General features: G+C 41.5%; 1 protein-coding gene across 1 annotated transcript in view; it reads left to right on the top strand.

Annotated features, from left to right (window-relative positions):
* The first annotated feature begins 2,477 nt into the window (after positions 1 to 2,477).
* The window catches only part of LOC145406306 (uncharacterized), a 53,874-nt gene continuing 43,500 nt past the window's right edge, over positions 2,478 to 12,851 (top strand). The window contains exons 1-2 of the mRNA XM_080277467.1: positions 2,478 to 2,555; positions 4,542 to 4,668. Coding sequence (XP_080133593.1) covers positions 4,542 to 4,668 — 127 coding nt within the window. The 5' untranslated portion in view covers positions 2,478 to 2,555. The remainder of the gene's footprint in view (positions 2,556 to 4,541; positions 4,669 to 12,851) is intronic.

The raw sequence follows: 12,851 nt of genomic DNA, 5'->3' as shown, positions 1-12,851 counted from the left end.
TGAAGCCAACCACGACAGTACTACAGTCGCTTTGTTTTTATTGGAGGGAACTGAGCCATTACCATAGCCTGAAAACTAGTTACGTGGTAGAATTGAGTCTTCTTGGTCACTAGTCAAATCAACCTTCCAGTCAGACAACAGTTGGTCCTGAGCTGAGCTGGAAGGTGTTAGGGGTCTTTGTCAGAGTATGAGCGCTGTAGAGGGGACAGTGAAGAATTACCCACTTCATTTCACCAGCGAATTTTATTTTCACTGCCTTGAGACGGATTCATTCAGCTCAGCAGAGACTTCTCGACCAGGATGGATTAAATACAACTCCATCAACCTCTTCAATAGGAGAAATCTTTCATAACCTGATTTTTTTCTTTCTGGTAGTGTCATGTATTATATATAGGCTGAAATATTGTATGTCTTCGTAGCATTTTTTCCTCCGTTCCACTCTGAATGAGCTGCTTCTGTGAAAAATTTATGTATTCATTGAAAGCAGATTTCAGTAAGATATACAGTAAGAGTACTCATACTCTGGATGTAGGAACAAGCACACAAATGTATGTATTGACTACCACATATTTCTTTCATAATATATCTGTTACTTCAGCGTTAGAGCTATTCTAAAAATATAATGTGACCATATATATATATATATATATATATATATATATATATATATATATATATATATATATATTATATAGTGGTAGGTGGTGGCGATGCTGCCTACTTCTTTCACTTTTATCATACTTTTTCTGTGTCTGCTCTCTTCTCTTCCAATTATTCCCATCTTTCCTGTCGCTGTTTTGCTCTTCTTTCCTTCTCAGGTGGCTTTACATACAGTGACAAACCTAACGGTTTCCTGTAAGCCAGGAAACCATTTACAACACTGGGTGGCAGCGATATAACTAACCATACGTGTTCCTTACGTGTCAACAAGTGGGTTGGTGGAGGGTTAGAGTCCCCCCCATAAAAAAAGCTAACTCAAATACAAACGGCCACCCCTTACGGGATTATGACGTCTGGCTATAGATGGGTATATATATATATATATATATATATATATATATATATATATATATATATATATATATATATATATATATATATATATATATATACACGAGTATCTGTCAATAATACATGTCTATATATCCATCTCTCTTTATATACATACATCGAGATATCTACATGTATCTATCTATATGTACGTATAAGCATAATGTCTATCTATATATATACAAATCTATATTTAGACAGGCAGAGAGAGAGATGGATATATATATGTATGTATATCTGACTTCCACGAAATCTAGGAATTACTGGCGAGCGATTTTTCTTTGGTTAAAGTGTAATAATTTCTACCCTCGACATTACAAATTTCGGAAAGTAGTCAACACAGATCAGAACAAACATCTCTACTGTCGGTGCTCCATATACTGAGAGTCAGTCAAGAAAAGGCAAAACTAATCCTCTGCAGGTTTCTGGGAGAAGCTGGAGGTGTGCAATTTTATCCCTAAGTTCTTGCATATACATTTAAACTATTTTGGATATATTTGTTATAAGCAGTCACCACACTCTAATAATTGCATTTCATATGGGTTTTCCTTCCAGTCTTTATTTGTATATGATTGCCGTACCCCTATGCGCCCTCACCCTGCATCTGCTCCTCCCCACTCGGGTCAGCTGGACACCCACCAGCGCACGTCGGCCACAGCAGTCCACTGCACTCCCTGATGCCAGCAGATAGTGACGTTACTGTAAGTATACTTTTGTCAATTTGATTTATTAATATTACTATAAGTCATCTCGCGAAAATCTTCACTACTAGGTGGCACAATAAAGACACAGTCTCCCTCTCTGTGCAAGCTATAGGCTATAACATCTACATCAGTTCATTCCCTCGTTTAGTAGTACATACACCAATTCCAGTCTTACGACTGGAAACAGATTCTTTGTTATCAGGAATATCAGAGCCATGCATGAAACGTCAGCAAAAGCATGACCATCATGAGACTCAGCTTGCATCTCGACCAGCTAGCTATCCCTTGGTCTCCTCTCCTTCCCACGGCTGGGCCTCTGAAGTGACTGATCAGTGTGTAGTGGTGTTGGAGCGGCCGTGTGGGGGCAGCACTGAGCGTCGACCTGGGAGGAGTTAGCGGACTGTAGGCGGGACTGGAGGGGGGCTGTAGAGGACTGCCATCTTGCCGCTTTGGCTGTATCTGTCTTTTTTTTGTTCCTTTTGAAACTGTTTATCCAAAATATGCAAGGTGTAATGTGCTGAGATGTTTGCTGTATTGACAGTAGTGTTAAGGCAACTGACATATTTGTACTTATTGATTGGTTAATGTACTATGAAAACCGACCTAGCACCACGCCTTGTTTACCCAGTGTATCGACGGTTGGGTGAATCGACTTGGGGGGCGTGTCCTCAGCACTACAAAGACACACACGCCATGCCCTGACCACGTTAGTTGAATATCTGCGAGTGGGTAGAGCACATTGGAGAGTGCGTTTCCTTGCCTGAGCTTGTATTCCTTTGCGCTTACCAGGAAAACGACAAGGTAATAAGCTCCTTCGCGTGAATAACGCGCCTTTCCCCCTTAGGGTTTGGAACTGTTTAAGAGCAAGCGATATTATAGTGAGTCATAGTGCTGGTTGGTTGGTGGAGGCAGTGTCGGACGTAAGGAGACGCTGGTGCATCAAAGTCCAGGGTACCGTAAGTAACGTAAAGTGTTAGATAGGAGAGAACAGTATTATTCAGTGGCTGTTTAGGTGAGATTGGTATGTAGATGGGCAAAATTGCATATAACTACATTTTTTTTTTTTTTTCTGTGTGTGGTATGTACATCAACAACATTTAGGGCTAGGGCTTCAAGATGTTGATATATATCCCCATGTATCAATAAGGCCTATAGTACAAGCACGCAACAAACACAGGTCAAGAATAGCTTGGGGTAATGCGGTACTCATTTATGTATGTGTGTTTGTGTGGTGTAGTGCGAGGGTGCGGGTCGGAGTGGCACTGTATAGCGGCGAAGATGAGTGCGGCACCCAGGCTGTCACACCACCACCACCACCAGATGACAACCATTACCGCAACCACTGTCAGCTGACGAGGGGCAGCTGGAGGGTATGATGATGTAATGGTGATATCGCAGAAATTCGTGTAGCCCAGCTAGTTCTTTCAGAAAACAATATTGCTCAGTTGAGATTTTTCGAGTATAATTTTATGCTTCTCGTCTCATGGTGATGTGACTTGATCTTTGGACTAATGCTCTAAAATGGTTTGTTGTGGCTCAGCCTGTTCGTATAAACGTATATCTATTTTTTTTTTCTTTTTTGAAACATGAGAATCATTGGCCTTATCATGCAAGATAACATATGTGACTGAGATGTAGTGTTAGTTATCATCATTGCAATACCATTCCCCTCGTTGCCTACTGATAAGGCTTAAGTACTCGCTAGTGTTAGCTCGCTGTTGTTTAGATAAGTATGTGCGTGGATGACGAATGTAACTTATCTAGATTTCATTTATGCCGTATTCTCCCAACTACTGCAGGCGACAAAATCAGCACATTCGTTCTGTTAACACAATAATTCACACTAAATACTAGAAATATATATATATATATATATATATATATATATATATATATATATATATATATATATATATATATATATATATACTTGTACTAAGCATTTGCTACGAAGAAGCTGATTTCAGTTTCATTAACTCACATAGTAAATACAGTATTTCAGAATGTTATAACCACATTATAGTTCACTATGCCCGTGCAATAAATGTAAAATAAGATACCGGCGGCTAAAGAAAGGTGCTTTATCGCTCTGAATTTCATGCTGCTAAAAAATAATATTGTTGGTTTGCCAGTACGCCTTTGAATCACGATATGTATTTTGTTCTCTAATGATAACTGAAAAATCACTGAAAATGTGTTCGAGGTAAATCAGTGACCAGGAAACTACTTCAGCATACTGTACATTATGTCAGTAAAATAATGTACTGAACAATATTATATTAACATAGTGTTCCTCGTCCTTCCGTTGATGTTACATTGCTTTATCCCTTGCTAATTCGTTTTCTCATCAGTATATAGTGCTACATTAATTTTTTAAAAGCTAGATTTTAGTCTTGTATCGCTCCCAAACAATAAATGAATTTTTAAAATGGACTGAATTAAATTGAAACTACCACTGTCTCCGTGCTTATCTCTTGTTAATGGTCTAGTTATTTTAACGTCGGAGTGACGGCCTACCAACATAAATAGATTCGATTCCAAGGAGGTGAATGGGAGATTTTTTTTTTTTTTAACAGTGTCACTGAAGAAAGCAGGCTGAACATCTGCCAGATAAGTCTTGGTAGATAATCCTCGGAATAATATGGTACTTGTTGGTACCGCTTTTTTACCAGTCTTTCTTGAACGTGTATAACCGAACTACCTGCCCATGCCAAGCTTGTGTAAGCCTGCCGCTTCAATATATATACCTAGTTGGCGTGCTAACCTGTGCTCTCCTCCCCCGCACAGATGATGGAGGTCGGGAGTGGCGGAGTGGACGGGGGTCAGGCGGGACAGTATCCCACCGGCTACGCTCCCATGTCCTCACTCCAGGATTTCTACTCCAACTCACAGCATTGCTCCTACTCCAACGCCGGTGAGTCGCCCCTCGTGTTTCTGTGGTGCTCTTGTTTCTGCCTCATTTCTCTGTGCAGATTTTATTTCTGCTTCTTGCTTCTGCTTCTCCGTTTTGCTGCGTTAACTTGTTCCTTGTCTCTGCATCTCTTTTCACTCTTTTCTTCTCCGTCGCTTTTATCAGTGCTTCATGTCTATGGCTTCTTTTTCATCCAAAATATTTTTTGAGCGGTGACCATTGATTTTTTTTTTTTTTTGTTTCGTTAGTTCTGATGCACAGTTACAAATATGCAAAATAAGGTGTTAGTTTTCAACATTACTTTTATTTTGGTCGGTTATTGCAAAGTCTTCGATGATGCTGAAGTATGCCTTTCAGTATTTTGCAACCCTAGGTGTAAATTTTTCATAGCCTATTCTTAGCATGCACTGAATTCGACTTTTTAACTAAAATAGTCAGAGTAAACGGCAACGAAAAATCAGAGCTGGCGTTATAATTTCAAAGTGCTTGCATTCTAGTAGTGCAGTTTGGATGGTTCAAAGGCTAGGGTTATAGGTGTTATTTATTTATTTTTTTTCAAGTGACCATTATTAGTGCTAGTTACAGTGCTACTGCCCATCATTAAAATTATCGGTAATATTTCGTCTGGTCTATATCAGTGCTAAATTAATGTTTATCGCTTCCGCAGTGTTAATCTTCGCGTGTGTTTTACATTGTGCTTGAGTACGCTTGTGATTAATGTATTAGTTTGTAGTTGTTGTTGTTGTGTCTTAGATCATGTTAGCATTTTAAGGGCTTCTTTCCTTCGTTTTATTTAATTTTGTGGTGGCGATATTACACTTTCCTTTCTAATACTTACTATATAACGCAGTACGGAAAGCTAGATTAATCCTCATTAAAATTCTGCCTTTAGCGAAGACACCAGTAAACAATGCCACTGCTATAGTACTTTGATATGCGAATGGCCAAACAGAAATTAGTACTGTTGTAGGAGGAGAGAGCTGAAAAACCCTTATGAACTTTACAGCGAAGGATAATTTTATCTACAACCGGACACAACCACGCTTACCTGTCCTATAATTCAGTATCCGTCCACGATTTTTTTTTTTTTTTGTCTAATTAATCCAGGACAATTATTCAAACTTACTGAATCACTCCCTTGCTACTGATCATATTCAGTGTCTTAACCCTTTCGCTACAAGAAATCCCCCATAAACTGGACAAAAACATCTGGTGGTAGTAATTATCAAAGTTAAAAGATCTTATAATACCAAAAACGATAATGGATATTTTTTTTCCTAATCACTTGACCACGAAATTTTTCCCCTAAGCTGGACAACATCGTATGACGTTTGTAAGACTAAAAACAAATGGGTCATTCCGTATGCTCACACCTATAATTGTATCCGCATGTTATCCTCTCCTTCCCTTATCTCACCTTAGTTTCATTGAACTTCACCATCTCCCCTCTTGAATCACACCCTTTCTGATACACCCCATCCTACAGTCCGCCTCCTCCTACCTCCTACACCCAAATAGTTCCCATATATACTCATCTTACACTCCACCATTCCTTCCTCCTACATTCTACTCTGTACACCCACCCTACACGTAACCCCCTTCCCTCACTTCTTCAACTGCCACCCTACTCTTTATCATCCTCTACACCCTACACCCTGCTCCCTACACACTGGTTCCTACACCCTGCATGGTCGTCCCTCAAGGTTAGACAGTTGGCCCCTTAATTCAGACGTATAATTACGGAAGGAAATTAATGCAGGGAGTTATCCCCGTCACGAAAAAAAAAAAAAGTTAATGGTTTCCACACACACACACACACGGTCTCTTAACCATGAGTTGATCTCGAAAAACGCCCCACATATTTTATTCTTGCATCCAAGGTGATTTTTTTCACGTCGGAGATACTTTTCTTCCGAACGAGAATTCTTAGATATAGACCTCATTAACCTCTTTAATGCGAGAGAGCATTCCCAAATCGAATTAAGTCGCCTAAAGGTGCGAAGAATGAATTAAATGAGACAGCGGCGGCAGCGGGTGCACACACTTTAGCCTGCCGCCCTGCATCTCCGCCGAGCGCTCCGACCAGCCAACACAGAATCTCTTACTATCTATAACCATATATCAGTTTTGTTACCTGTTTCACTGTATTTTTACCCCAGTGTACAGAGTCACCATTCATAAATTTTCAAATCGCCATCCCCGCACCTTCCCGTATATCTGAAAAAATTAATTGCTTTTCCATTACTCCAGTCATCCTTCCGGTTCAACTAACCTACGCCATCTTAAAATGGTTTCCACAGCCCTTTTTGCAATACCAATACGCGTTTGGTCTTTTAACCTGCGTTTTGAAATATGATTTATTTATTTACCTCAAGTGTGTGTGCCCTCTCGTTCTCTTAAGGGTTTGCCCACCACCCTCGTCACCCATCGGCCGCTCATCGCAACTTTACGTGCATGGAATATAATAGTTACGCGGCGAAATCATTGTAATTATTGACCCGAGGATGCCATGGTGAGCAAGAGGGGGTAGCTTTCTCCTTTATTTAAGGTCAGCCCCACCGTAGTTATCAGGCGCCGGGTAACTTTCCTGTAATTGCCGATTGTTGTAGTTAAGGCGAGACCGGGGATTACACTTCTCACCTTTTCTGAGGAAAAGTTGCTGGGTTTAACGCCCGGATCTTTTTAACCTCAGGCCGGCGCCATGTTGTTCGCTGTTGTGGTTATCGTAATTGTCGGTGGGGGTCGAATATGCGCGTGCATCCGTTCGGTTCCCGGCAACAGCGAGAGAAAATTACCGGGATTACAGTCAGCTTCAGGTTTCAGCGCCACTTAAAGCATAACAATCGTGCTTGGCTCTCACACCCTCGCGGACGTCCATCTCTCTCTCGGCGGGAATTCAGCGCCGGACGGGTGGGGTGGGGAGGTATCGTAATGACGCGTCGTGACTCCTATGATTACTCCTCTCAACAGCGATTTAGTGGATCGGCAACACGAGCTCTGTCACGCACCTCGCCGCTCAAACCCAGCTTTTTAATTTTTCCGGTACTTGGTCAAGCCGGGACAGTGGGTGATGCGTGAGGTGTGATGATTCCGGGGTGCGAGCGAGACCCAGCCGGGCGTGAGGTTCCGTGGAAGTTAGCCCTCGGGGTCGTGAAGCTAGTGTTCGCTGGCGTCGGGGTCATAATTCTGGTGAGGTTCCCCATGATGAGTTAAGAGAGTGTGAAGAAGATGCAGTGTTCGCGGCGAGGGCAGAGCCGACCAGACGTTTAGGAGAAATGCCCAAAATATTTTGCTTTGTACGGCCACAGGAGAGCCGTCGCAAAGAAAATTTTCAGGGTACCAAGATTATTATTCCGGTTGGGTTCCCGATCATGAGTGTGAAGAAGGTGTAGTATCTGCGGAAAGGGTATAGCAGAACAGAATTAAAATATGACGGAATCTTTCAGTATATACCAGCACAGAACCATCGTTGCAGTGGAAATATTCGTGGGCATTAGTCTTGGGGAACGTGAAGTAACAGTCTTCGATGGTGATCGTTTTATAATTCTGATGATATTTCAGATGTTGAGTTAAGCGAGTGTGACACAGATGGAGTCAGTATGCGTGGCGAAGATGAACTGGACACTAGCTCGGTTACTTTAAGGTGAATAGAAACGTCTGGTGGTAGTACGAATATTAAAATGGCCCCATTGTACCGTACTGAGTGGGTCCAGTAGAATGATCTCAAAATCTCCTTTTACATATAAGCACAGAACAGCCATCGAGGAGAGGAAAGATTTATCGTTGCCGTTGCCAGTGGGAAATAAGGTTAGGGAGATGATGATGATGATGATGACCGTGATTAGGATGTTTCGCAGAGAACAGAAGGCATCTTAATTAAGAAACACCAGGGACGGTGTGTGTGTGTGTGTGTGTGTGTGTGTGTGTGTGTGTGTGTGTGTGTGTGTGTGTGTGTGTGTGTGTGTGTGTCAGCATGAAATGTGGTCGTGTGATATGTGTTCGTCTAAAGTTTAATGGTTGTGTGTGTGTTTGTGTGTGTGTGTGTGTGTGTGTGCTTAGACTGAATGAGTGTGCGTAGGCCATGTGTGCAGGGAGGGTTGGGGTTGAGCTGGTGGGTGTTGCGGAGAGAGGGCAGGCAGACTAGAGCTCCCTGGGTTCGGCGGCGGAGGACGATGAGGCGATGCGGGCAAAAAGCCGTGTAACCCGAGCGGCGTACACAGGCGGACCAAGGGCGACGAGGACCTCAGTAAATTGTAAGGCAGCCCAGCGTGTGACGTGTCGCGGCCTCCGAAACGTCACCACCGACGCCACCCACAATACGTCACCCCCACCCCAGGCCGCCTCGGATTGTTGCACCCCCCCCACCTTTCATGCAGACGTAGGAGAGAGAGGGGGTTGGAGGTCTGGGGGGGCAAGATAGAGATTAATATTATCAGGCTCTACGACTCGTAAATTAGTATCCCATATGAGAGCCGAAATACAATACTAGAGTTTTCCTGACCATGAGCATTATTAACATTCCCAGCATCCTGCGATTCATTAACCTAAATGTCATCTGGTTGTAACTCCAATAAAATATGAAAGAGCGACCAGCGCGAAGGTTACTTAAGTCGAATTTTTACATCGCCATAAGAGAAGGAAGGATGCTTGGGAAGAGGCGGAGGAAATACGAAGTGAAGATGAAGTAGGTTCCGTCTCGACGATTATTTGAGAGAAATGCTTGCTATATAAGAGGATTAAAAATTATCTCGATTATCCCTTTTGCCGTTCCCGACTTACTTACGTACTTTATTTGGAGAAAATACCACATTATTTGGCTGAGCTGGGAGAAATCCCTGCTTTCCTGGAGTTGACAGCAGTTACTCAATAGAGCCAGGGGGATGTATGTGCATATACAGTGTAACTCTCTGAAGTACCGGTACTCTCATACCCATCTGTGTCACAACACATACAAGTCCTCAACATTTCTATTTCTCTTAATCTTCATACGTATCGGTCTGAGGGGCGGTATTGACAGTTACACTGACCTATGCCTCTGTGCACAAAGAATCATCATTCTGACCTATTTTTCCTCCTAGGGATGGCGTGAGGACACACACAACTTGGAGATTTTTTATTCTCTAAACATTCATTCATATCGGTAGAACGACCAGGCGATTTCGCTCCCTTTCTTTACCTGCATATCTATCCGTCTGAAGTATTGACAGTGTTACACCCATCTATGCCTCTACACACACAGGCCATAAACGAGGCCTGACACATGCTGGGCGTCTCACCAGGGTCCCGCCAGCGAGTGTGAGGGGGAAGTGTAAGTCTGTCAGGCTGGATGGACCCGCCCGCCCTCCTGCACCCCCCACGCCTCGCACGCGTCTTCACCAACCCATCACCAGTATTATCTCAGTGAACATTGTTCCTTCTTCCTTCACCAACCTACCGCCAATAATACCCCTGTGGTTACTATTATCACTTCCTTCACCAACCCACCACCAAATATACCTCTGTGGATATTATAACTACTTGCTTCACCAGTCCACCTCCAAAAATACCTCTGTGGACATATATAGTGTAACACCAACCCACCACCAATATTACCCCTGTGGTCATTTACCTCTTCCTTCACCAACCAACCTCCAATATTTGCGCTCTGCACATTATCACTTCTTCCTTCACCAGCCAACCACAGACATTGCCATTGTGTACAATATTACTACTTCCTTCACCAACCCACCACCAGCAGTACCACTGTGCACATTATTCCTTTTCGTTCACCATCCATCCATCCATCCATCCATCATCCAATCCTATGCCGCCCCATGAGAAGCGTAGGAGCCCGGGGCTAGGCAAGTTAGTCCTAACATTTATCATGCGATTGACCAGCCTCACTTATCCCTAAGTGGCATTACGCGAGCAGTAAACCTCAACCATCCTTTGGATATAAACCTACACAGGTCTAATCCGACTGGAGCGCCTTAATTACCCACTAAACTACCAGGCGCCATAATTTAGCTATATGGTTACCGCCCAGCGTAGTAAATGGTTTCCTGGTGTACAGGAAACCATTTGGCTTGTCACTCAGTGTCGAGTCACCAATGTTATTACTGTACACATATTTCAGTCACTAACCAACCAGCCCACCACCAATATCACAACTGTACGTATTACTACTTCACCAATCAGCCAGCCAAAATTATCACTGTGCACACTAGTACTTCATCAACAACTCGACCAACCATCAGTACTACCGGTATCGCTGTTTGCCTGTACTATCTTCCTTCTCATATCAACCCACCACCGACTTTATCTCTACACGTTTTCACTTGTGGATCGCGTACGAGAGGGAAACAGACATTATATATATATATATATATATATATATATATATATATATATATATATATATATATATATATATATATGATTCTCTCTCAATGATCCTCTTGAGGTCGATAGGCTAGAAACGTAAGCCTTCTGTCTCATTAGTTTAATCGTTATTCTTGTATCTGTTTAAAGAAAAAGAAGCGCAGTAGATATTCCGCAGGCATTTTCACGTGGAAGGTGTTCTAGTATTTTTTTAAGAGAAAAACAAAGCAGTACGCTATGTTCTGTAGACATTTGTTTCAACGACGTTAATATATTTGTATTGGACAATATGTAGTAAGTAAAATAACTCACGTTATTTTTTTTTCCATTGTTAGCCGCAATGAAAACATGCGGTTGTCTCTGTTTGCTGTAAAGTTTTACATTCAGATAACCGATAAATAATTTATATAAGATTAAACATATTTCCTAAAATAACGCTTAGACGTGAGTTCAGACAAGTGTAAATTTATGGACACATTTAAAAAGTATTTTGCCTGCATATTATTATATCCTGTATATTCCCAGAAAAAAATAAAAACGAAATGTTGCCCTGATCAGAATTAGTTCCAAGATCAAACATTGCCGACCTCGGATATGTATCAGGTGGCGACCGGTACATCACCACTTGCAGTTACATTTACATAATACTGACAAAATGCTCTACTCGCGTTTTTCAACACAACAGATCGGATCATATATCATATATGTCGCTTGGGAGCTTTTTTTCTGGGGGGGGAGGGTTATAAGAGCTGTCTCCATAACTCACAGATTAGATTTTTTAAAATATATTATAATCTTAGTCATACAAGCAATATATACATCTATATACTATATATATATATATATATATATATATATATATATATATATATATATATATATATATATATATATATATATATATATATATATATATAACCTCTGTAGTACAGTGGTACAGTGTGCGTTTCGTACACAGGTGAACCAGGGTTCGTGCCCCGCCAGGGTAATAAACTTTGGGAGTGTTCACTCGGCCACGTACTGCATTGGCGGACACAAGGGGTGCTGTGGTTGAACCATTGTCACTTACTATAAAGTATGCTTGCACCCAGTCTGCTTGCGCGGGCCGATTACACTTGGTTCACAGCCTACACACACATCCAAAGCCACTCGAACACTACAATTACACTTACAAGCACTTCTCACCCTACATACAATCTCTACCAGACAGCCTATGCCACTTGGTAGAGATACATTGGCCGTATCGTCCCGACATCGGTCGGGATAGGCCAGTCCTTCAGTGGATACTCAAACGGCTGATGATTATATATTTATATATATATATATATATATATATATATATATATATATATATATATATATATATATAAACAGTTCCATCTGTAAGTCGCATATGCGCTCTAGATTTTCTTTTTTACGACACATACGGCCGCAGGTCATTAATGGCGCTTTATTTTTTATATAAAATATCCCCCAGTAAGTCACCCATATAACTTAGAAATTTGTGCTTTTTATAACAGTTTCCGCAGTCTGCCATACTTACCGCTTGCATGTATTTTCCCTTCTCTTCCTTTTCTTTTTCTTCTTTATTTTATAGCAGATCGATCATAAGGCCACTTAGAATTATTTTTTTTATCATTACAAAGCTGACCCAGCTTCACCCATGTCGTCATGTGCTGAGCTTAATTTTGTGGCTACAGTGACGGACTTCATATTATTTTCTCAGTACAGCCAAATGATTATTTTCAGCTTAGGAAAATACAACACATTTTGTAATTTACTCCTCCTGTAGTACCAGACAATAACATTTCGAGAATGGAAGGTCG

Source organism: Coenobita brevimanus, chromosome 70, assembly GCF_032717465.1.
Source record: "Coenobita brevimanus isolate Jiangsu-jjx chromosome 70, ASM3271746v2, whole genome shotgun sequence".
Taxonomy (NCBI): Eukaryota; Metazoa; Arthropoda; class Malacostraca; order Decapoda; family Coenobitidae; genus Coenobita; species Coenobita brevimanus.
The sequence above is the reverse complement of the archived record's forward strand: the minus strand, read 5'-3'. Positions and strand labels throughout refer to the sequence as shown.